Source organism: Haliotis cracherodii, unplaced genomic scaffold (assembly GCF_022045235.1).
Source record: "Haliotis cracherodii isolate W230 unplaced genomic scaffold, xgHalCrac1.p SCAF_1, whole genome shotgun sequence".
NCBI lineage: Eukaryota > Metazoa > Mollusca > Gastropoda > Lepetellida > Haliotidae > Haliotis > Haliotis cracherodii.
Window position 1 is genome coordinate 54,915,177 of NW_027266264.1, and position 27,329 is coordinate 54,942,505.

The following is a 27,329-nucleotide window of genomic DNA, read 5'->3' on the forward strand; positions in this document are numbered from 1 at the left end:
GTAGAGGCTACCCCAGTACCGGATTGCTGGTGGAAAGAGGCTACCCCCAGTACCGGCTTGTTGGTGGAAAGAGGCTACCCCCAGTACCCGATTGTTGGTGGAAAGAGGCTACCACCAGTACCGGATTGTTGGTGGGTAGAGGCTACCTCCAGTACCCGATTGTTGGTGGAAAGAGGCTACCCCCAGTACTGGATTGCTGGTGGAAAGAGGCTACCCCCAGTACCCGATTGTTGGTGGAAAGAGGCTACCCCCAGTACCCGATTGTTGGTGGAAAGAGGCTACCCCAGTACCGGATTGCTGGTGGAAAGAGGCTACCCCCAGTACTAGATTGCTGGAAGAAAGAGGCTACCACCAGTACCGGATTGTTGGTGGGTAGAGGCTACCCCAGTACCGGATTGCTGGTGGAAAGAGGCTACCCCCAGTACCCGATTGCTGGTGGAAAGAAGCTTCCCCCAGTTCCCGATTGTTGGTGGAAAGAGGCTACCACCAGTACCGAATTGCTGGTGGGTAGTGGCTACCCCAAGTACCGAATTGCTGGTGGAAAGAGGCTACCCCAAGTACCGGATTGTTGGTGGAAAGAGGCTACCCCGAGTACCGGATTGCTGGTTGACAGAGGCTACACCCAGTACCGAATTGCTGGTGGAAAGAGGCTACCCCCAGTACCTGATTGCTCTTGGAGAGAGGCTACTGAATGGGATCGGCTGTCCCATTTCTGTAACTTGGCTATGTGTTTTTCTTGACGCAATCGTTGCTCATGTTTTCAGTCACTTGTATCAATCATGATGTAGCTGGCTGTTTCCTAACATTCAATCACTCACACTAGGGCATATGATAACTCTCTGCTTCATTTTACCAAAACAGCGACGATTATTACGAGCTGAATCAAGTAGTTCTTATGATATTGCAATCTTCAACAACAACAAAAATCTGCAGTGCATTGTATGAATACTCATGAAGGACACTTCCAAACATTAGGGTGACATCAAAAGTTTAGCATTATGTGGTTCGTTAAAAGGTTCCAACACCTTTTATTACAAACATTTCGATAATGCACAGATTCTTAGGTCTGTTACATGTTTAATGACGGTAACTCCCTACAAAGCAGGGGGCACGGGTGGCCCAGTCGTCTAAGGCGCCGCGATTCGCTGTGCAGAGTTGCGTCCCTTGGGCACGCCAGAAACCTATGGTTGTGGGTTCGAATCCCGGTTCGCCCATATTATGTTTCTCGGTTTGTCTGCACCATACCCGTGCTCGTGGGTTTCACCGAAGTGGTAAACGTCTGAGACATGCATAAATTCGGGCTTTCCTCCCACATTAAGCTGACACGCCGCGATATAACTGGAATACTGTTAAAAGCGGCGTTAAACCAAACTCACTCACACACACACCCTACAAAGCATTAAAGATATACTGACGTTGTGTGAAATTTGAGTCTTTTCTTAAAATTGGATTTTTATGAACTTGTGTTTTGTAAATCCATTCAAGCTCTTCTTCGCTCTCCTCGCATCGGACTATACAATGTTATCTACTCATCGACACAGATTAAGCTCTCTTCGTTGAGACTAAAAACTACATAGTGTCTGTTTTGCGATGTATACAGCAGTTATATGATGCCTATGGTTATCATTTGATTTATAGATTTTACTTTTTCAAATAATAGAAACATGTTTAAAAAGATGACAAATTGTTTGTTTCTCTATCAACAATTTTGGTTTCAAAAACCCGAAATTGAAGAAGCAATTTAAAATAAGAACCCTAGAAGTCATATTGTGAGAATTTTGCCACCAACAAGGCTCATGCTTAGATTTCTGATGATCACTTGGAGCTTAATATTGCTTAGTATACTATATTTTAACAATAGAACACTATGAGGTTAGCTGAGCAGCAGCTTTCATCCTAGTTTCTGACAGTGAAGCGTCGCGTTCAAGATTATTGCACTCATATAGCGACGTGCACGCTCGTGTGTCTATAGCTGCTTGTACTAGTCTGGAATAATATCGATTTTATAGTGCTACCCTACTGAAATACCATGTCGCAATTTAACATGAATACCAATTTAGACACAATATTCACCATGACATAGGCTGACTCCGAGCCGACTAGTCCTTGTTTTAGCCCCTTAGTGCCGAGTGCCAGACAGGGTAACCAGACAGGGTAACAACAAGTACCATCTTTTAACGGCTTTCGGTATGATGCGGCAGAGGATCGAACCCCCGCCCTTCCGCTCTCCGAGGAGACGTTCTACCTAGAGACCATGGAGGAGGTCTCTGTTGTATTTGATACAATACATACAAATATGTATGTTTACGTGGATGTAACATAATGAACAAAGGTAATTATATTAAATGGGGTGCCTAAAATGTATCGAGCAATTGGCATCTTGGCAATCATGCGATAATTCTCACAGACAGTTCAAGACCATAGTGGGTGAGTAACAATCTGGGGATGGACATCCGGGGCTTCGGCATGAAGAGCCAGCTTTAATCACCGGGGTACCCCCATCGTCCATTGAAGACGTAGTGAGGTGGGGTGGAGAGAAATAGGATTTAACGTCGTGTTCAAGATTATTGTACTTATATAGCGACGTGCATGCACGTGTTTGTGTGTGTGGTGTAGGTGGTGTGTGTGAGTGAGTGAATCCGGGGCTCCGACAAGACGAGCGAACGCCTTAATCACCAGGCTACCCCACCGCCCATCCCCACAGAGACACAGAGGACTGACTCAGAGCCGACCAGTTCTTGTTTTATCCCTTTAATGCCGATCTGTGGGTGTGTCGCTGCCGGGGATTGAACCACCGACCTTACGTATCTACGGACAGACGCTCTATCCACTATTCTACGGAGGCGGTGAAGTGAGTGAGTGTGTTTCATTTAACGCCACTTTTAGCAATATTCCAGCAATATCACGGCGGGGGACACCAGAAATGGGCTTCACACATTGTACCCATGTCGGGAATCGAACCCGACTTTTCGGTGTGACGAGCGAACGCTTTAACCACTAGGCTACCCGACAGCCCCGGATGCAGTGAAGACAATAGTGTACACAAGTAGCTGAGACACATTGATTTCGCGAATCAATTATTTTGATAGTATATTACTGATACATGTATGGCCATTATTGAACACTCAACTAAGTTTTGTCAAAACTATAGCTGAAAATTACCAAATTACTCCATCGATGCATTTAATTGGCTGGGGTAATGTGGCGCGGCAATTACTAGAGGTCGAGGCTCCAGTTTCCGGGTTAAGTTCGAAGTGTGATAAAGCTGATGTAAGTTCCAAGGACACAATCGTTTCTGTTTTATATTCTAGTGTTGTGATTTAATCAGAATTTAATGTGACTTCACAGGCTGCAGATGAATTTAAATCATGACCACAAGATCAAAGCCGGACATATTCATAACGACAGCTTGGAATGAGGAAAGTCTTTTAACTCTATCCACAAGTTATTAGCTGTCGACAAACTCAAATTTGGTATCATTCAGCTCACACATTACATGCTTCAATAGCTCAGTGGTCACCTTGCTATTGTATAAAGATGTTTAATTGGCCATTGCTATAACGGAAAGCTATAATGTTCCATCCAAGCAGTATGCCCAGTCATCTAAGGCGCCGCAATTCGCGGTGAAAGAACAGCGTCCCTTGGGTACACCAGAAACCTCTGATCGTAGGTTCGAATCCCGAGATCGATTCCGTAGATGCACCAATCGAATATGACTGTCTTGTTGACGTGACGTATACGACCGGCCCGGTCAGGAGTGTTGCCTCTCTGTAGATAACGTTTCCAAAGACACGACATTGTGTTTTGATGAACATGAAAATGTCTGGCAACTTCGTTGTGCGCATTTTGCTGTTTGCAGCAAACCCTTGGGGCTCAGACATTGATTTTCAGTAAGCCATGACATTGTGTAAGCTTTTTTTTACAGCTAAACGAGAGTTTTTTGTATGAGCTCCTGATAGCTTAACAATCATTGTTTGCTGTTCACATTACAAAAATACATCTGTGAGTGTCATGCTTCCAACAAACTCGCAAACATCCAAATTGTGGGCCGTGAATATAGATGCACGTGCTAATTGAGAATCACAACTTTTTGTCGAGGAGAGGTCTTCATGTATAATTTAAAGAAGTATTATTTAATTTCAAAAAGAAATTTATTTATTGAACTTTACATGATGCACAGTTACTTTTTCCGTTTGCCGACAACTAATCTTATGGTTGCATGTAATGGAAAGTGATTGAAGTTTACGCCGCTTTTAGCACCATTACAGCACAAATACGACAGGGGATGCCAAGACTGACCTCATGCATTGTGTCGCATTTTGCATTCGAACGCGGTTGTTCACCTTGACAACGGATCGCTTTTACCCAATCGCCTCCATTGTAATGAAGATCTATAGTGCACGTAAAAGTTGGCTCAGTAACATGAATGTCACCGGAGATATCGTTATAAGCAGCGTTAAACATCCCACTCCCTCATAATGTCACAATGATTGCATGTATTTTTAAAGAATTAACATCAAACAATGCATGGCCAATGTCAAACTAATTCAGTTTGTTGAAAATGATAGGAAACAAAAACATTCAATGTTTTATTTCAACAAACACAGCACATATACAACCAAAACAATATTTAGCAAATGTGTAACAAAACAATAACACTCTTCACGTCTCCTAAATAATAATAGCTATCAATCATTCTAAAACTTTGACATGGCGGCCATCAGGATTTGAGATAACACGACTGACAAAAAATACGTCCCCTCAATAGCGAACATTACGAGAATCTCCGTGCAACGGTCGCAACCCTGGGACATTTATGCATGCATCACTTGTCAAAAGATGCGATCGAGGAACTTTTTGTTGTGGAAATCATTATTAGTTTTAATCAAATCGCAACAACGGATCCCCTCTGGGAAGGAAAAAGAATCAAACAAATGGATACAAAAAATATCTACATTTTGAAATTCATACTTTCCGTGTTGTCACTGATTAAAAAAATTCAAGCGTACCAAAGAGAATTGTGTTATCACATTTGTCACGTCAGAATTGTCGTATCCAACTTAAACTAGTTTCATTCACGACTTTAATGCTGACATAATAATCGAAGCAGGCAAACCCAAACACTATACATTAAACAGATTAATTGCTATTTAACTTAACTAATAAAGGACATCAACAGGTTCTACTGACATATGTAGGAATTTAACACCATTGGCACGTTTCACAACCAGTGAAAACAATAAAGATCTTCCAAACAACATTTGTAAATATCCAAATCTCTATTGATACAATCTTATGCAGTCCTCGTATTGACAACACACTTTGTTCTGTTCATGAGTATCCACTACTATTCGGGGCGAGGACAACAAATTAGTGTGATGGTACTATACCAAACAATGTAGCAAGTGCCTACACGGGCCGCCACAGTTAGAGAACAATCCCTCAAAATGTGACAGTGTGTGGATAACAACGGGATTTGTATGGAGACGCTGTCTAACAACAGGAAATTAAATCACGTTTTCCGCAGCACCTCACTGTCAGGGTAAACGAACTGATCGTTAGTGGGAGATATCTCTGGAGAATTAGTCTTGCGTATCACATCAGACTTTATGAAACCACCACTGTAGCTCTATCGGGACGTTCCCAACATTGAATTAACAAAACAACACAAAATGTAATTTCCATATTCACAATGACGATTCCCGGTCAGAGTACACATACAATCACCAGAACCTTATGGAACTACACACTGACCAAACAATGTGCGCCTCATTAGTCCAAGGACAGGTCTTCCTTCGTTCAGCTTGGTAAAAAGGTGGCAACCATTAGATGTCAAATATTCTACAAATGAGTATTTAAATGTCATATATTAATTCAAGATATATAGGTAACCATGCCAAATGTAGTTGATAATATAAAAGTAAATTGGTTTTCATTTTCAAAATAATAGAATAGCTGTATGATTCAAATAACACATACATACTACAAGTTATACGAACATGTTTGCCGATGTTTCAAACGATAAAATTTGAAATTTCCATAGTCATGAATATGTAAATGTTATGCACTTACTGTAATCATGTACATATATACATGTATAGAGTTATTACAAAATATACTATTAACATATATAACAATATCAGTCACCATCCTGTTACCTTGAAATGTACATCAACTACGGTTTTCCTGAATCCATGTTTTTCAATAAATAACTAGAAACATGACATTATTAAAAATACAAGCGACAGAAAACATTTCAATGATCATAAGACATCTCTACTAAAGGCAGAGTCCATTGCAAAATTCCATGAGCATGTGTTTATTAATCACAATCAAATAGTGATAATAGCAAGTGTTCGAGAATAGGTGTGCACCCATTACAAACACATGCAAAGGCAAGTCAATTGTTCGCCTGAAAATACTCGGGAACATATGGTACAAGTCAACAATAGAGAATTGCATCGCACATCATTTTGGTCACTGATGTGTCAAATTTTGAAATGCCATCCACATGTCCACCGTAGAACTTTTGGAAAGCTTTGCTGAGGCCCTCCATGCTGTAACCCTGATCTAAATATCAGATAGGGGGGGCCTCTTTTATTCCTCGTTAAGGTGGGTAAAGCAGTGGAAGGCAATTGGCTATTTGACTATTATTGAATGATATCAAATCATAGATATGGCCATATTCCTTTGTTTTGATTTTAACAATCCGAGCAGAACCTTATATGCATCAAGAAACTGATGAGCAAGAAGGGGAGCACAATTGGGTGTCCACTTCCTGCCTAGATGTCTAAATGTCTCAACGAAACGAACATACAGTTTCTTCATCATTATTTTCAAAACGGAAGTGAATTTTCTTATTCTAATTTACATAATGACATTCAAATGAGCAAAGCTACATCATGAAAATTCAAATAAGCAAAGTTACATATCACAAGAATCATTTTCTGACAGGACAGACTATATTTACAAAATAATACATCATTAGTCCACCCACACACACCCGCCCTTTAATGCAGTTTGTATGGAATTGTGATTTATTGCACGATCAGCTCGAGTAAGATCTTTAACAGTGTTCAGGTTTTATCTTGAGTCTGTTGAACTCAAGAAGCAGTGAACCTTCTGCATGTCCATCACGTGGAGAATACGATGTGACGTGGTGTTGTGACACGGGGTCTACTTTGTCTGTACACAGTTGTACTCCTTCTCATGGGTCATGGCTTAGATGGATTATGGATCCGGCAGATGCAAGTGAAGTACCAGATCTCTTCGTCATCATACAAAAATATCGGTTTTAACTGATAACACACGCAGAAGTAGTATGACAAACAAATGTGCAACTGACCAAAAAATGTCGAGTTGAGTTAAAAGACTCGTTAACGTCTCATTAATCAGTCTGAACACATTAATAACCCGGTTTCTTCAATAACCACATTTTCCTCAACAACATAAAATATAATAATCATGATTCAAAATATGTCAATGTTAATTTAGTGACAATGGCCGTACGTTTTCGGGATGAACTGACGTATTCAATAAATGAAGGTGTTGAGCTCCCAACAATAGTTATGATCACATATGATGAGGTTTAAACGGTTGCTGCTCTCCATCACCCAATGTGCGTATTAAGGTTGTCTTCAGACACTGTCACCTTGTACCTTATAACAGGAATGAAGAACTGCCGGAGTATCGAAAGCGCCAACGTTGACTGCAGCATTGCCCTATTTTCATTTTGAAGTAATCCATATGTGTATTGCCTTCTCCTGGCAGCCTGGCCCAGCCACTACAAACTGTAGGTACAGCTCACATTGTTTGTGGTACACAACGTTATGTTATTCATGGGCATTCTCCAGCCATTGCAAAATAACACATTAGCATGGCACATCGAATCACATGAGCAGTTTTCAGTTCCAGTATGTTATCCCAATAAGGTTCACTTCCCTGTCCTCAACTGTCACCGAGACAGCAACACGATTCTTACGAGCAGCTATCATATTCGACACTGGAAGGACTTTCTTCCCGTTAAACCAAGCAACAATCACTTTCGTTTATCAACAACTACACCCTCACAATAAGAGCCACCTATAGTCACTAATTCCACATCTCCCCGAGGCAAGGAAGTTAACTGACTAAAAGTCCAGTTTCCACCCTTGCCGAACTATGCTGGAATTACTGGGCTCTTTCATGGCACCACCAGTGGCCATTACGGCCCTTCTATGGCACTCCTATTGATCAATCAGATCCCACTTCTCATATCATTTGCATTTGTTTCAAACAAAATGGTGGCGCCGAGTCAAGACGGCCTGATCGATTTTCAAGATCTATATTGTGAAAAAAAGGATCTTGCTTAGCGAAGTACATCAAATCACGTGAGCATTAAAATCATAGAATGTTTGGAAAATATCTGTTGACGCCGACTTAGCGGTACACATACTTACAAATCCTGCAATCGACTGAAATCTGCACGGCAGCTGACGAACCAGATGTCGATTTTGTTACGCGAATTTGATTGGACTATGCATAGATTCCTTAGTCCAGCCAAAATATATGTCCATAATTCGAGCTTAGTTCGGCAAAAGTCATTTAACTCCCTTGTCTCGTGAAGATGCTATTTCTATAAAATTGTAATTGATCGGATGTTCATCTTGGTTCATTAAAATACCATAACACCCATTTATGGACGCTGTTCTGATCAAGATCTTCCAATGAAATGTCAAGATTTAATGGACTCGAACAGTCGACATCTCGTACGTATCAGACGCAGTAATCGGAGTTCCTCTAGCATAACCTGTTGAATATTCTGATCTGGTACTGGCTGTTGAATACATGAAGCTTCTCTTTGTGGCCTCTGTCTGCATTGGGCACAACTTCAGGCCCCGGACGCACTGCCAGTTGGCGTTAAAGAGCAGGAACACAAACGGATTGGCGCACGAATTGGCAGCTGCGATGCCTCCAAGTATTCCGTAAATATTTTTTTCCAAAATTTTGAAATTGCCATAGGACATTATCATCTCCGCAACAAAATACGGCAGCCCGCAGATGATGTAAGCAGCCACGATTACGACTGTCATTTTCAGGGTTTTGATCTTTGCTTTTGGAAGAGACGTGTTTCCGGTACTGGTAAGGTGGATTTTCCCAGGTTTAAAGCTTTGTCGTCGCGATGTCTTGTTTTCCGAGGCTTTTTGAGCAATTTTTGTAAAGATTCGTACATAGCAGACTACCAAGATGATGAGAGGTAGCAAAAATACAAATATGGCAGCGTAAGTTATGAAGGCCTGTCTGTGCCATGGAGCCTTGCCTCGGAAAATATTTTCACATTTCATCATATTTTCATGCTCGTTGAATTTCAGGTGAAAGACGAACATCATAGGAATGGACAGAACCGCAGCAGCACCCCAACCCCATCCAGTCATCATCCACACCTGGAAAGGAAAGATGCCATTTCATAGTTACTTATGTCAAGGTGAACTGAGCGACTTATAATTTTACATTGCATCGGCAATATGACAGCTATTTTGCGATCCAAGGTAAATTTGACAGTCTCAATCTTGTAAAGCTGGCGATTGAATTAGTGAGCCTAAAGTGAGTATTGAGGGAGGATAGGAGGAAAGTCTTCGACGTCTTTGATGAATACACAAGCACGGGTATGGTGCTAACAAACCATGCATTTTAATAAGAACGAATCTCGGATTTGAAACCACGACTACAGAATCTGATACTCCCAAGGCACGATTTGTGGCGCCTTAATTGAGGGCATCCAAGATGGGTTTGTTTGTTTTTTTCCAGCAGTATTCAAGCTATATGACGGCGGTCTGTAAATGATCTAGTCTGGACCAGACAATCCGGTGATTAACATCATGCGCATTGATCCACGCAATTGGGATACGATGACATGTATGAACAAAGTCAGCGAGCCTGACCACCCGATCCCGTTATTCGCCTCTTACGACATGCACAGTCGCCTTTTTACGGTAAGCATGGGTTGCTGAAGACCACACAGGTCCACACATGGTTAAATAGATCAACTATCTCAGAACACAGGTCGTGAAAACATAGTAGTTCACCATCAATTATATTATTCCTGGTTCAAAATAATATTTAGAACAAATATAGGTAGAAAAAAATAAAACGAATGAGCAAATCACCCTCTGTAGACACATAGTTGATAAAAGTGTGTTTTTTTCTGCAGCCCGAACTTCGACATGGCTTTACTTGAGTTACTTCTGTTAGTTAAGTTTTTCACGGTGACAGTTCTGTTTACAAACTGCATGAAACCAGAGGACATCCCGATCTGTATTTATGTTTGCTGCTGTAATCTAGTGCTTGTGCAGTGTATCAGTGAGTGAGAAAACAACTGATAATATAGAACGTACATGTGTACACTTCTACACTGAGTTATCGGCAACCATGGTCATAACGCAGTGATATTTAGGCTATCGATATATGATGGATGTATTAAGACGCAAGTTGTTTGGTGAAAAGGTTTGTTAATTTTGAGCTAACAGATTGTTATTTATCGTGGTGGTGGGAGATTGTAAGTGTGTGAATATTTGAGACAGATGAATGTTTTCAGTCAGAGAACTATTGACAGAAGTCAAACATATTGTTTTACCTACACAACGTCCAGCTTGGGTATGGAACGATTTATCCTAGGTGTTAAAACCTCGGGAAATGATTTTCTCAGCATTTTCGGTAACAGGTTTTTTCTTCTACTGCTACGGCCACCGCCACCCATACTACCCCTGCTGCTATTGCTTACTACAGTTACATAAAATCGTTTCGTTTAATTACACTTTAACAAACAGGTACAGTAAACTACGGTTATATCGAACTCAAAGGGACTACTTATTTCAGTTCGTTATAACCGTAGTTCGTTATAAGTACATATACAGCATGACTACAGCAAGTAGTCGGGACCAAAAAGTAAGTTCGTTATATCCGTCAGTTCGTTATAAGCGTGTTCGTTATAACCGTAGTTTACTGTATTACTTCTACTATAATGCTAGTAGTGACGTTCACATAACTGGTACTACGATGATATGGAACTGGCCTGTTAAAACCTTGAAACTTAATGTAGGCTAAACATTGACCTGGAGTGAATTGAGACAGCTTAGTGGAAAATAGAGGAGATGGTTAAACTTACTTTGCGTGGTTCCCTCAGAGGTGCCCGTATTGCTTGATGCCTGTCCAACGCAATGATGACAAGCATGTTGGCTGAAGCGAACAAAGCAAAGCTTTGCATGAATTTGACAAGTCTGCACATTACTTCGCCTGCCATCCACTCTCGCTCAACATACTCCCATACGAGTTGGGGAAGCAGAGCGAAGAAAACAACACACAAGTCGCTGACGCATAGGTTCAAGATCAGAGCGTTAACACGGGACCTTTGTCGTCGGTTGTGCCACATCCACAGAATGACGAGGAAGCCCCCGATAGCCCCGAGGATAATCTGAAGGAAAAGGACAATACGACGGATGTTGAAATCGTACGTGATGTCGTGAACGCTCTGCACGTACTCCGGTGTAGTTGTGTCGTTGAAAGATGCCGTGTAGTTGGTCATGTTGCTAGCCGCAATAGATGAGCTGTTAGAATGTTCCATGGAGGATTGTTGAATCAAGTTGTCTCCCCTTGTGATGGAATCACGCGTGACGCTGATCGCTGTCGATGTCATGTTTGTGGAAGGATTGCACTGTAAGACAAATCACATTTTGGTTTTAAGTCATGGAGCTCAAAATCACTATTCGCGTGTGATACGGTCCCCACTTCACTGCTTGGGTTACGAATAGGTGGAACAGTGAGTTAATGCGTTTTACGCCGCTTTTAACATATCACGACGGGCGATATCAGAACATATCGAACATATGGGGAGCGAACGATTAAACCGTTAGCTAGGCTACCCAACCGCCTCATCAGTCGAGCAGAAAAGAATCACAAAAGTGGAATATATATAAAAGAGAAAACGTTTATGTTTTTCTACCCGCCGTGCTTGTTGACATATTTCAGGAGGGATAAACTTAGCACGTTTCGTCCATTCATATTTTTTATATATTTCACCAGCCATGCTTTAAACTGTAATCATTTTTGCGTTGAGCAAGGATAAAATAGAAAATTCTTTAAAGATTGAATGTGTACTTAATGCATATGTTTATCAGCTAATGAAGATACTGACACAATAAATTCTGATGGAACTGGACTAATCAGGTCATGTCTTGTTTCCACAGTATCCTCATTTTTACTTTTACAACTAGAATGGGGCGCTGGGCACTAATATTTGTGCTGAACCGGATTGCCCCGAAATGTTTATTGCAAAACATTATATCACTCACAATCTGACCCGTGAAGATCTGGGGTAGAATAGGTTTTCAGCAACCCATGCTCGGGTGGTCAGGCTCGCTGACTTGGTTGATGCATGTCATCGTATCCCAATTGCGTGGATCGATGCTCATGATGCCAATCACTGGATTGTCTGGCCCGGACTCAATTATTTACAGACCGCCGTCATAAAGCTGGGCCCACTTGCACAAAGAGATCTTAGCGCTAAGATGATCTTAACTCCCATACTTTAACATGGGCTAACAATAGTTTTAGTGCTTAGATCGTTTTGTGCAAGTGGGCCCTGGAATATTGGGTAGTGCAGCGTTAAACAACAAAAAAAGGAAGAAACAAAACTCACAACGTTCCGACGTCTCAAAAGCAGTTGTGGATATTGGGATATGTACAAAGTGTTCTATTTCACTCACTGATGTGCACATGTAAGTAATTACAACTGAACCAAGCCCGTGAAAATCCGGGTTAGAATTGGTCTTCAACAATCGGGACCGGTTTGTTTGGTTCGCTGTCAGTCACTAGATTGTCTGGTACAGATTCGATTATTTACAGACCGCCATCGTATAGCTGGACTATCGCTGAGTGCGTCGTTAAACAACAAACAAACATAACTTTTGAGAAAATGAGGTGTGCTTTAGTCCATATAGCCCGGACCCTAGAACTAACAGCCTCCAATGAATGGGCAATCTTTGGAGAGCCGGACATCGGTAGGTGAACCTCAGTATGAGCCGGTAATATAGATGATAATTATAACCAGCAGGATAACTCGTTTTAACCTCTCTATGGTGTTAACCGGATTACTATTGATTTTGCCCGCGGTGAGATGAGACATGATCTTATAGAACGTCCGACTCCTACATTGCATCACCATTTATGTAGAGATTTACTGAAGGAACTGTGTTGCTTCTATTAACAGATCTGATTACCTTTGAGTGTCCCTGGCTATGGTAGGTTTATGATGATTTGAACTATGTAAAGTTCAATAACGCTAAGAAGGGTTGTCTCTCTCGAAAGATGGAACAGACAAGCCGGACTGATTGATGCGTGTGTTTGTTTTGTTTACAAAGTTAAATTTGGCTACAATAAACGATCGAGTACAGAACAGCCCTGACACATCCGACAAATTAACATTGTCATGGGGATAGAGGTTTACTATGTTATAGAACATAACTATTGACTTAGTACGATAACACTTTCCAAATCAATAGACTTAAGTACATTAAAATGATGGACGAGGTAGGGTGACGGTATATTTAACCCACTCGACATGTCAAATTTTACGGTTTCGGAAACGCTGAATTATAATTGCTTTGATAATTATCAGACATGTAGAAATGGCTGACGACTATCCTTCTTTTCCTTTCTTACATTTGCATGTTTTTGGACCTACTGCTCCAAGACACAGGGACGATTAAATTAGTGAAAAACGACGACCTGTCGAAAGAAGTAATCTGAGAATGAGAATGCCCGTGACCAAAGGTAATTTTGTAACCATATATATGCTTAAAAATATTTTTGTACTGGGGTTGATAAACTATGTGTCCCAATGTGTTTAATGTGTCCGACATGATTAAACAGCTTAATAAGTAATCGCATGTAGTCACAATCGGTTAAGCAACGCCAAGCAACGTTGGCGGCGAAGTGTAGCGGGAGGGTGCGTTAGGCAAGCTTTACACCTGAGAGTTTTAGGCCACTGTCTTGCCCCACGTGCAAGTGACCTTGATCGAAAATGACTTTGTAACCAGCTTGATGAGATGATAAGGCCAATTGAGAACCTTCTAACCCAGTGTTGGTTGTACATGTTCATGTTTAATCGACAGGGAGCTGAGGAAGCAATTGACTGTACAACTGATCCGTTGATCATGATGACAATGAAGCACTTTCAGCACGACTTAGGGGTGGATACCGAGCAATATGAATATGAATTGTTATCATTATATTTATGCTACGATTACATATGTATAACAATATCTCAGGACTATAATACACGTATGTTATTTAGACGATGACGTGTTAGTGAGAGAATATGGTTTTACGCGGCTTTCAGCATTATTCCAGCCATGTCGCGGAGACGGACACTTGAGCTTTGTTGCTTCTATTAACACATCTGATAACCTTTGCGTTTCACTGGCTGTCGTACATATATGTTTATGTTGATTTGAACTATGTACGGTTCAATAACGCTAAGAAAGATAGTCTCTCTGAAAAGATGGAACAGGCAGCCCGGACTGATTGATGCGCGTGTCTGCTTCGTTTACCAAATTAATACTTGGATACAATCAACGATGGTTTTACGCGGCTTTTAGCAATATTCAAATCATTTCGCGATGGTGGACACCAGAATGGCCTTCACATATTGTATGAATGGGGGGAATCGAACCGGGGCTTTCGGCGTGACGAGCTAACGTTTTTACCACTGGGCCACCCCATCGCCTCGATGACGTATGTCAACCATACCTACCTACATGCAACTATAAATATAACTACGTCGACACAAGAATGAAGGTTAAATGTGTCAATAAATCTTCACTGGATATATCTTCGTGTTATGGGTTTTCGAGCCCGAAAGAGGTATTTCTCATTACATGTCTAATAACAATCCCAATAAATTACGTCTAACTTTTGAGAACATCAGACGCCATCTTGTTACCGTCACATGATCACGAGCTTCTCCCTTACAGTCAAGTTACATTAGGGGGCACGGGTGGCCCAGTCGTCTAAGGCGCCGCGATTCGCTGTGCAGAGTTGCGTCCCTTGTGCTGCCAGGAACCTCTGATTGTGGGTTCGAATCCCGGTTCGCACCGATTATGTTTCTAGGTTTGTCAGCCCTATACCCGTGCTCGTGGGTTTCACCGAAGTGGTAAACGTCTGAGACCTGCATCACTTCGGGCTTTCCTCCCACATTAAGCTGACACGCCGTGATATAACTCGAAAACTGTTAAAAGCGGCGTTAATCCAAACTCACTCACTCACTCACTCACTCAAGTTACATTACATTGTCAGTGATATGGCATTGCAGACAGGACGTTTACAAACATCAGCCGATACATAATCGGTGCATACGATTGTGCTGATGCAAAATTATCATCAGATCAAGTTTCATTAAAATTTGCGTCAGTGAAAAGGTAAGTTCTTGGGTATGTTTTCATTACTTATTGAATAACAATCGCAACATAACTTCAGATGCTATCTTTAGTGGGCCTTGAAGCGTCTACTCTGATCACATCATGGAGCGTGTGGTCACGTATCGTTGAGAATCTCGCAAAAACGGGTCGAAAACGTATGCCGTGGGCATATATTAATCTGGTTATCTCAGTACAATATAACCACGTTGACCAATGTTTAATGTCTCATTATTAATCTACGTCTCTAAACTTAGCCCGATTGCAGAATAAGTGACTCAGACAGATTCACCAGAAATCAAAGCGATGAAGATTTTCTCCAGATGCAATATCTTGATAAGAACCATCACGATCCTTGGTTAAATAATCCGCTGTGACGTCATAAGGTTTTCTAGAATGTGATACCAACGGATAGACCATTGAAACGAGACTGTCAAGATATCATGTTCATGTCACGTGAAAGCGCTGTACAGCAGCCGAAGGTAGAATTTCTGCCGTCGCAGCCAAGCACACAAGACCTTACGGCACTTTATAACTACAACTTTAATGTCTCTCCAGGTCAGATGCTGAAGGTAATGTATACTCGTAATGGTCGTATATTAAATTTCGCCCGTTCAAATATTCGCCTACGTGAATGCGTCACAGAAAAATATAATTATAACTCGTTGGATCTTTTCTCGAAGTTTGGTTAAAATATTGGTGTTATACTATGTAGAATCGAGATGAATTTTTTAAATTATTATAAGGTATGATAGTATTTATACCCTAGGGAAACTTGTACAATTATTATCGATAATCAACATTTAATGGCAATAATTGAATATAAAATAAAACATTTAAACATGTTTCTTTGAAAGTTACCAATTCAAAACATTCACATGCGTTTCAGTTGTCCCCTAATTTTATTATAAAAGAACTAGAATTTGCACTTTATGCAATTCCGAGTGCAACATTTGTTACATTTGACACCACATTCTGTGCAATCGTTGTTGCTTTTGTTGACATATTCCTGATTAGCAGCTGTGAATATGCTGATAAAACCCACTTTTGTTATCAAATAGTACCGGGCTTTATAGTAGCCCAGTGGTTAAAGCCCGGGTTTGATTCCCAACGTGGGTACAATAGGTACATGAATTTTGGCGTTCCCACCGTGATACGATTCTCTTAAAAACACTCACTCACTCTATGTCCTATAGACAATGGCCCAGAAAGCCTTAGACAATAAGGTTCAGCGAACCTTCTGGTTGGGTATCAATAATGGGGTTCTTATTGAGACCATTTATCTTTGTTTCATCGGCTTATGGCCTGTTCCTGTTTCTGAAATATGTTATACCGTTGCATTGGTGATGAAAATTGTTCCAACTTTGGCTGTTAACACAACACGATACACGGGGGATCAGTGATATGACGTCCACGTCCTCATAAAATTTCTGATGTTTACTGTGCTTTGAGGATACTGAATATAATGCAAATACCACTCAATCATGTGATGAATGAAACAGTTGAGAATGTGTTTCGATTCCTGATGTAATACTTTTCACATAGGATCATGGCATTGGCTACAGTTTACAGATCTGCTGTCGACAACGTCAGCGTTAAGTAGACGTTTTGAAATTGTTCCATAGATATTTGTTTTCTGATAAATACAGACGTGATTTCACATTTCCATGAAATAATGCTTAGCGCCTAAAGTGCAGGGGAAGCCATCCTCAAACAGTGTCTTTATTCTAAAAATGACCACGACATCGGCTTAGTAGGGATAAATTTGTGGATAACTGCCCGGAGGGTGCCAATAACAGATGTTCAAAGCAAGCATAACGACATCGACTCATGATTGTCAAACAAGATTTTATCATGCCATCTTTGTATAAATTTAAAGGTGGACAGACGCCATAGCATAGAGAGATAAATCACCACAGATCCACATGAAATGGAATGTGGTGGAATATGATTGTTGGTTGTTTGACTCCTCAATCTACAATATTCAAGACAAAGCAATCTGATATTATCAGAGACGTCATAGCACAGGGAGGTAAATCACCACAGATACACATGAAATGCAGTGGTGTGTCCACACGGGATACCAATGTGCAAAATGTATGTCACTCCGGATACATACTTTTAATCACATATAAATAAATAACTTTATGTTTTGTTTGTTTGTTGTTTCACGCCTCACTTAGCAATAGTAAACAACAAACAAACTTAACTTTATGTGGCCTATAAAGACACGACCGTTATCACTCAGTATAAAAGGGAAAAAGAGGGACCGCAGGGAACTGATCGAGGAAGAGACTAAGTAAACGTTTTGAAGGTGTCTGTCAGCAATATTACATATATATTACGGCGTCCTGTAAATATTCAAGTCTGGAACAGGACACCCAGAGAGTAAACGCAAGAGCGATCCGCTCCATCAGTTCTCGATGACCCCTTTCAGGCACAGAGTCTACCAGGCACAAACCAAATTTTCGAATTGGCATTAGGTACTAGGCACATATTCTGACCAATATGATCGTAAGGTGATGGTTTATACCATGCCAATGTTAACAAAATATTTTAATAGTATTTAATCATGAATTTCAGATTGTCAAAATGGGAATTTCAGATGTCTTCAAAAACTCTAAATATATTTTAACAGACAGGTACGGACATAAGATCGCATTAAATGGGACATAAATCTACAAATGTGTCTACATTCAAGAATACTATACGGTTTTTATTCTATCTAATTTAACATAGTCCCAATCCTACATATAATCGGTATAAATTCTCAGTCTTGATTCAAAGCCATCCAAGCCAAAAAAAACTATAGGAAGGATCAGGAAGAACATTTCCTAAACACGGATAATCCGAATGAAACACCACTATATGTGGTCTCGTCCAAAGTTACTATTCCCTCATGATTTCATAGAGACGCAGAGAAATCTTTTAATCAGAAGGTGATGAGTTTACAAGCATATAATGGGCATTATTACCTTTGAAATATCAGTCGTCTTTATTTATGGTTGTTATGTGGCTTAGAGCGAACTGGAATTGCGAACTACTAGCTGTTCCGAATAGCCGATTGGGATTTGAGAGAGACGAAATCAAATTTATAGATGTAAGGAACCACCATGCTATCTCATCTCTGCTCGTCAGGGGTGTCCTGCGTGGATACTACGTCTGAAATTCTGAATCCCTTTCCCTTCGGCTACAACTCCGTACTCATGAAACATTTCGTTTCAGACAGACAGGCAGACAGACAGACATACATACGTGTTTGTTCAGTATTTCGGCCTTGTGGCCCAGCGTACAATTCAGTGAACAGAATAAAGTTGGTAGTCACGTAACTGACAGGGCATTTGCGAAATTAACACTTTGAAATCTTATAGAAAATGTGTTTGAAAAAGATGGCTACTGACTTAATAGTACGTATGTACATCATTTGAGTTGAGTAAATCGTACATAACTTGGTGATTTACGTATGTATTTTCTAAATGTAGCCAATATTTCTTTCCCTGTGAAGCAAAGGTACCGCAGATAAACAGAACATGAAACTCGTCTTCAATGGACCGAGATTTTCAATATGTACACATAATATTGAATAGTCTGTGTCTTTGGTCTTCCTAATATCTTGTATTTTTAAACAATGTAAAGAGATTCTAAACTAGGGATTTATCATTTGAGGTCAAATATTTCTCAGTTTCATAAACAGATTTAATGAAAGTATAATGTAAAATAAAGAGATATGATCTAACATTTTCCGACCAATCTTGAACAAAAATATCAACATGTTTTTGTTTAAAGGTAGAAACAAATGATGACTTATCCCCAACATCTTAGGGAATCGAAACATAGAAGACACCACAAGCAAATAATAGGGTTCTGACATCAGATGCCCATGTATGTTTGCCATTATTATCTAAGGATACTAGAAACCGGTAATTCTAGTAAGGGGGACGATAATGTGGCATACGTATAAGTTTAATCCAATATTTGATTACTTTTATCTGAGTTTGGATAAATATAGTTTAGCGCCCAGTCTCGCCTAGTATCTCTTTATTTGAATCAAGAAATCTTTGAAAATATGAGGCATGAACCTTTACATACATCGGTATATAATGTCACAAAGAAATAAAATATGTTTATAAGCATTCTAAAGATGAGGACACTGTGATTTGTGTATGACGTTCGTAATTTGCGTTCAAGTAACGAGGCATCATTTCTACCTTTTGAATTAATGTTTACAGTAATTCGCAATCGTGATATGTAATAAACGTCTGAGTGACCGAGTCGTAGATGAATCATTATTTACCTTAACGAAACTGTTCAGTTATCAGGTGTACATCATCTTTGAAATGAAATTGCATCCGTTCCTGCATTCACAGTGCACCAATTGTGTCACCTGCTTTGCTGATCTGTTTTCTGTGTATATGACTTTCTGCTCGGATTGAGAAAATCCAAACACCTGAATTTGACCTGGAAGGTTCAAACTAAGCTTCGCATATATCGATAATCTGATATCGTTCATAGGTCAAGTAGAAAATACCCTTCCACTGTTTTATACACCGGAACTAAAATAAAAGAGATCAGTGAAACCGTCTCATTTGTTTCATATTGAGATCTATGTATACAGATTCTGAGTGACAAAAACTACCCACAAGACAAGAGCGATGTCTTCAACCTTCCAACAGTCAACACTCCGTTGTATGTCGATCAATTGTCCAGCAGCTCCAGCCTTTAGTGTCTACATTTCTCAACAAAGGAGCATGCTCTTTCTATAAAGATTTCAGAGAGTGCCAAAAGTTTTTTATCAGGGTTACAGCATGCAAGGCCATAGTAAGGCTTCAAAAGTTTCATGTTTGTTCATGATGAGGTGAACACACGATTTGCCTCTGATGTGATTGTGACGATAATTACGCTCCCCTTTTCGCGAACACTTGGTATCATCACCAGTTGATAGTGATGCATACATGTTAACACATACGTATGATATAGTCGGAATCATACAATGGATCATACAGTAGCAGATATTTCTTTTGATTATGGAAATGGTTTAGTGGCTTTCATTTATTGTAGACACTGTACCTTTTACAGACATCAACACCTTTTGGGATTCCGGGCTAGAAGATGCCACCAGAGAACTACATGTATGCCTGTCACAAGTGATCGGTGATATGGTTGATTGAAAGTCATCGTACCCCAACGGCAATCACTGTATTGTCAGGCAACAAACATATAATCTTTATGCAAATTGTGTAAGTGGCGGGTGCTCTCAGTTGGGCAGGACATGATTACCCTTTTAATGGGAACACCTGGTGTTATGAGTGATTCTCAGGGGTCCATTCATACATTTTTCACCGCTATTTTGCCTTTTATGCCCAAAGGAAGCTGTTTTGTCATATGATAGAGGTTTAATATTGTCTGATCCTGAGTCGATTATTTCGAGGCCGTCGTCTTGTAGCTGTAATACTGCTGCGTGCGGCGATGAGCAACAAGGAAATAAACAAGCACCTTAACAAACAGAGGAGAATTGTTCATATACATTGAAGTTCAGACTGATGTACCACGTTTCACCCCCCTGTATGCTGAAACATGAAGTAGCGAAAAGTCTCATTCACCTTCTCACAGCAACAAATACCGTTCTTTCACACTATGATGTGTAATAGGGAAATGATTTGAGAGAAAATATACCATAGCCTATAAATGCGTATCATCTTCATCTTTTCTAATATAACTCGTAAACTGTTGTGTACATCCATTTTGGAGAAGGCAAATTACTGATACACAGTCGTAATGACGTAAGATTCGTCTAGTGACTGTAAACATGATACCCACGCTATACTGTGGAGTAATCCTCTTACCGACAACTTCCCGCATCAAGACAAGACATGAAAAGCAGGGTCCTAACCTATAAAGCTGTCTTAGCATTGCGACGTGGGCAACGTAAATACATCTGCTGACGACAGACGCCGCACGAAGACAACACTTTGGTGAACTGGGCTCAGTGACGTAAGGTCATCTGTCTATCAGAATATGGAACTGTGCTCAACGAGTAAGAATGCCTATCTAATTTTTTATCTTCAAATTGCGTATCCCATCCGATAGTCTTACTTCAAACGATCCTAAAACCATCCACGAAAACATTGCAGTATTTAACTACGAACAGCTTGGACGACATAATACTTCTGAAACCGTGCTATCTTGAAGCTAATTCCACATTTCTCTGTCAACAATCAAATATTTTGGTGGATAACCACATTTTTAATGCATCTTTTTTTATCTCCTTTATTCATGGCTATGTAAAAACATATTTGTTCAGTTTCACCTGTTTCATGAAGAAACATAAGTATGTACTTTTTACTAGAAGCGACATGGTTCTTTAGAGCTGCACATGGTATTCATCTGAGTGAGCGAATAGTGTTTGACGGCACACTCAAGGCTGCCTAAGCCTAGACCTTGTCTAGACGGATAGAGAATTGACAAACGATGAAGTCACAGTCGTCATACATTGTGACCCACCGATACTCCTTCAATCCAGCATATGAGACAAGCATGGGACATCATCGATTATACACGCTATTATGTATCCATTCTATTATCATAAATAATTTGGAATCATTCGCTGCCTTGGCTTCTATTGGGAAATTAAATCACCATATCTGTCTCTCCTATGCTATCTTTAACCAAGCGAGTTTCTCGCTCATTACAGTTATTGTACTGGGCGTTATTTCGCGGCATTCGGATTAAGATAGGTAGCTATGGGTCCGGGTGTTTGTTATCATTGTATAGAAATGTACCTGAAACTCGAAGATGGAAACTCACAATTGTACCAAACATTCATCCATAGTTTCAGAACTTCCCAATCCTTTTATTTGATTTGTGAACACATCAAGGATTTTGCTGGTCCTCAGAACGGGATACATTGAAAAGTTCAACTTAAGAAAGGAAACATTACTCAAACTGGAACCTATAAATATATAAACTTCAGTGTCGGGCCGGTAGTTAGGGTTGATTGGTGATAAGAAGCAGGAAGTATTTTATGCAGCCTGAGTAGTGTTAACAGGATACCAATAGGGACATATATGAATTTGAAAACGTCAACGCCAGGGAAACATTATGTTGACAAGCGAAATGTCATGTTTCCTTAATTCATCTGTTAACCATTAAATTTCTGGAAGGACTTAACCAGACCTCTGGTAATGAAACCATGATCAATCACTTTCAAAGCTGTAAGCACAATGTGTCGTTCCATGAAATTTGAATGCAATGTATATGCCATTTGATAAAGCTAGTGGTATATTATTGATGGGGAAATTCACGTACAGGTTTGTACAGAGGCTGACATCATTTTAATTTCTGTGCACAGATTCAGACAGGAAACAGACTAAGCAAATGAAAATGGTTTCTCAGTTGTTTCTTTGATCTGACCTTTGGTGGATAGATGATGAAAGACTGTTGACTGTCTTTTCTTCTTAGTCACTAAAGTAGTGAACAAATCCGATTCGTACGCAAAGTGAAACAGAGCATCTATGAGAAGCGGACCTGCTTGTCCGAAAGCTCTATTCATGGATCATATGAAGATATAACACAAACACACGCACGGACGCTCGCACGCACGCACGCACACACACACACACACACACAAACAATGTGTACTAACCTTTCGCTCCATTAAATAAGTGTTTGCAAATCAAGTACCTCAGTTTTTATGTGGGTAAACCGATGTTTTAATAACAACCCATTATCGTGAACAACATGTGAACTTAGACACGTTAACATTTAATGCCCAGGGCTTATATTGTTATTGTTGCACAGGATATGATTTTTTTGGTCATCGAGACTCGTCAAATCACTCCTCTTCATAGCGTTGCTTCTCAAATGCAGATCATCGTAGTGATGCTATCCTTATTTAGTGTTCTCTGAATTTTGCTCAATTTCTTTCATGAACACTTGGCAACATTACAGAAAGCGCACACACATTCGCTCTATAATTGAATAGGATGTGTACTAGCACGTTCGACATCAAGAACTACTTGAAACGTCTTTTTGTAACTCTGTATTTGAGAACATCACACAGAAATGGTTTTAATGTTGACGCTTGTTAAGGCTTTTTACCCACGATCGTGGCATTAAGTGCAACGGATACTTTATTAAGTTTGTCTGCTTTCATTCAAAGATTCAATTTATGTACAAAGTTTTGACAAAATGACTATCGAAAGCGTTGATGTTTTCGAGCATTGAACTTTCGGAAATGCGTACGGTAAATGTCATTACGTAGAGAATCATTGACCGTATACATTGCTCGAGACGATATAGCTCAATGATCCTTATTTATCATTAGAACTGCACGATCATGATCCTTTTTTTTTTCATTTAAACATCCACATCATGATCCTTATTTATCACTGGAACATCACGAACATGATCATTATTTATCAATGAAACTTCAGGACAATATTCTCATTTATCACAATAAAATTACTAAGCGATTTCAACCACATCAAGAAATCGACCTATGTGGCACCTATCCAGTGATTTTACACTTTTAGACACCCCTTTACATCCATTTGTTTTCGGAAAAACATAAATCCTTAAAACGGTCTAGTTGTATTTCTTTCATTGGCGCAGACGTGGGAAGTCCAGTTGCATAGGCCCTGTAGGGTTCTTAGTTCAGTCAGGAAACGATGCCTCAACGTAAGAGTCCCTGATTCGCCCTTGGTTCTGTTTCTCAGCACCAGCTGTCCGCAGTTTTCACCAAAGTGTTAAAAATCTACGACCTGCAGTCACTATTAACCTTCATACTAATGTAAACATTTGTTTTTTATTCTGTGGGTGATACAACAGCCGATGATATGTTTTTTAACATTTCAAGATCTAAATTGAGATATAGAGAGTTAACCAAGAGCCGAGAAGTGACGGAACCAACCCATCCCATAAAACTAAAATAAAATGCCAGCAAATAACAAATACATATTAATTATACACGACAACAAACAGTTCCATAATCATAAGAAATATCTACCAAAAGATGAGTCCATTACACACAAGTAGAAAGATTTTTACAAGATTTAAAGAAAAGACAATTTTGAAAGAAATGGAATGGGATACACATTCAAATAAAATAAACAATAACAGTTTCTTACTATTATATATGAACACTTCAGATATTGTTAAATTAGCATTTATTGGTTAACTTGAACTGTTTCTTGTACACGAAATCTTGCTATGAGTAAAGAAGAGCCAGACTCCGTAAGAGAAGATGGATTTCACAGCACTAAATTATATGTTTCAAGAATACAATCTACTGGTATACATTATAAACTTTTATCTTTTGGAGGTCAGATTTGTGTTGAAGATGGTTGTCTTCATCTAGCGTTTTCGTACAGAACGATACGTCGCCAACTACAATATCCAGCATCGCTTTTAAGGCGGGATAAGGGATAAGGTGATCATGCCGATTGATCTGGCTGATTGTGTTTCATTCTGGACCGACGAAGTGGATCATTTATCAGGATACATATCTATCGTTTGTCTGATCTGAACTCGAGTATTTACAGACTATCGTGACAAAGGTATTATTTGCTGACTGCCATGTTTCTTTACACTTCTAGCCCATTTCAAGCAACACAATAATTCTGATCGAATGTAAGGATAACTTTAGACTTCCACACATCTCAAGAATCATGTTCCGCCTTCCCTTTGGACCTTTATGCTCCAGCATACTTGCATATATATATATATATATATATATATATATATATATATATACCATTTTATATAACACCAGCCTCCATAATATGCCTCCAGTTAATCTGTCATGGCTGGTGGGTATTGCAACACACAACCTACCAAGTGTGGGTGTTCTTTAACTTGTTTTTGTTTTAGGTTGTGTACAGTTCTGTGTTCTAAACAGTATCCACCAGAAAGAGGGGTCTACAGATAAACGGGGTCCGGAATAACGCGGTTCCACTACATCACGTGATCATCCTTCCAATACAAGCGGCGTCTCAATGTCATTTTTGTACGTATTCAAACATGTTTAACTTACCAATAGTGAAGAACTTCAAATTAGATGATGAAATATCCTTGACAAGAAAGCACACAATTTTGTATTCAAATGCATATTAAAGCGTATATATATATATATAACTGAAATGAAAACAGGAGTTTTGCTTTATTGTCAGTATTCATATTTTGTTTGTGCTCTAGAAACTCGATACGACTTAAATCTATTCATTGTCCGCTATAAGATTTTAATCTGTCATTTACAAACATCAACCAAGACAGCAAAATCGATAAATTGTAATAAATATGCAGCATGTATCATTTAATACTACTTGTTTTCAATATCAAAGGGTACGGACAGCAAAGGTCACGGGAAGCAAGTTTTTTTTAGATTATTTTTTACAATGATAGTATCAAGGTAGCAGTCATGTATCTGTGCCTTTCCTGTAAGTTACATACAATACAGGCATAACAATATGTGTTCTGTAAAGAGCATAGGAATGAGACATAGGAAAATCATGCGAGGTTGCTTGAACAAGTTCATTAATAATAAGCAACAATGTTCTCATTCACAAAACTATACGTAATGAGACGAAGATCTTAATCAGTATGACGTTTAGAAAAGAAACTGTAGGGTGGATGAATGTTCCCTGGTTTCACATGAAATAACTTTAAGACTGAGTTTATGTACCAGTACAAACGTGTCAACTTTAGGGAATCTTGTCGAAAATTCGCGGTGTTATGTGTTCAAACATATGTCGAAGTCAATTATCGTCTAAGGAGATATTGATCATGTACACATTTTTTAACTTAACTGTACAATGTATGCCACTACAGACATTTCTAAACCCTTTTTAAACTTAAGAAAAGTACAAGTCTTCACAAAAAGGGCCTAGTTGGCACGTTCAGTTCCCCATAGAGATGCCAATATTCGGTGTCCCTGCCACGAAAAGACTGCAATGATGCTAAATTCGGCTTAAAACCATACTCATTCAATCACATGTATTTATCTGACATCATTATACCGACAGAAATGTAAAGCGGGAAATGATAAATATGGGTAATTTATAAAGATGGACATAGTACCCTCATGTCACTGAAAATGACACATCAAGTGTCAAGTAACCGTTTACATCATTGCAGCTAAGTACAGGATACTTTTCGAAACTAAATTTCAAGCCTCGCCCTTACCTTGCTTTCAATAGAGCCACACAATTTCCCGTGATTGGAATTTCCCAACACCAAGTCTATGAACTGTAACCATCTGGCCGCTGGCTTAGAGACTTCAGTGCGCTTAGATAGCACGCCAAGGTAGCAAGCGCTCGCTCGTGTGGCGACGTGGAATCTGACTATAGCATCTCAGATAGTAGTATCGCTCACAGCTCAAGCCACATCTCAATCACGATGCCTGCAGCATGCCATTGGTCGCCTGCCAATTTCTATAGGTGCCGTCATACCGCCCATGAGCCTGTGATAGCTGACACTGGAGACTGTTCCATAAATATTGTGAGTGTCTGCTTTCCTTGGCGTGATGTGGAATGAAATGCTTTTAATATCATGAAATCATGAAAGAATGGCCTCAGTGTCCCTTGCAGGATCACACTGTGTATATCTATTGATACAGTGTATACACATATCTCCTAATATACCGTGTTTTATTTGTTTTTTCACATGGACAGTCTGACATATCTGTATTTTACTTATAGATTTACTTATTCACTTCCGTTGTTCAACAATATGTATGTATTTATGTATGTATAGCAGCATACGGAACGACAATACTCCTTTATAAAGACACAATTACCTGCGGCGTAGTTTCATCTTAGTCTCAGGGCTTCCCGTACGGATGAACCTTTCGCTATAGTAGCCCACTATCCTTTTTCAAAAGTTGGA

At 39.7% G+C, this 27,329-nt stretch overlaps 1 protein-coding gene across 1 annotated transcript; it reads right to left on the reverse strand.

Annotated features, from left to right (window-relative positions):
* Window positions 1–7,011: 7,011 nt before the first annotated feature.
* On the reverse strand, window positions 7,012–26,733 carry LOC139465730 (vasopressin V1a receptor-like). The gene is made up of 3 exons (XM_071247561.1): window positions 26,628–26,733; window positions 11,144–11,689; window positions 7,012–9,422 (listed from the first exon to the last, which is right to left on the reverse strand). The coding sequence occupies exons 2-3, from the start codon at window positions 11,669–11,671 to the stop codon at window positions 8,721–8,723; spliced, it is 1,230 nt and encodes a 409-aa protein (XP_071103662.1). The 5' UTR covers window positions 11,672–11,689; window positions 26,628–26,733; the 3' UTR covers window positions 7,012–8,720.
* Between the last annotated feature and the right edge of the window lie 596 nt (window positions 26,734–27,329).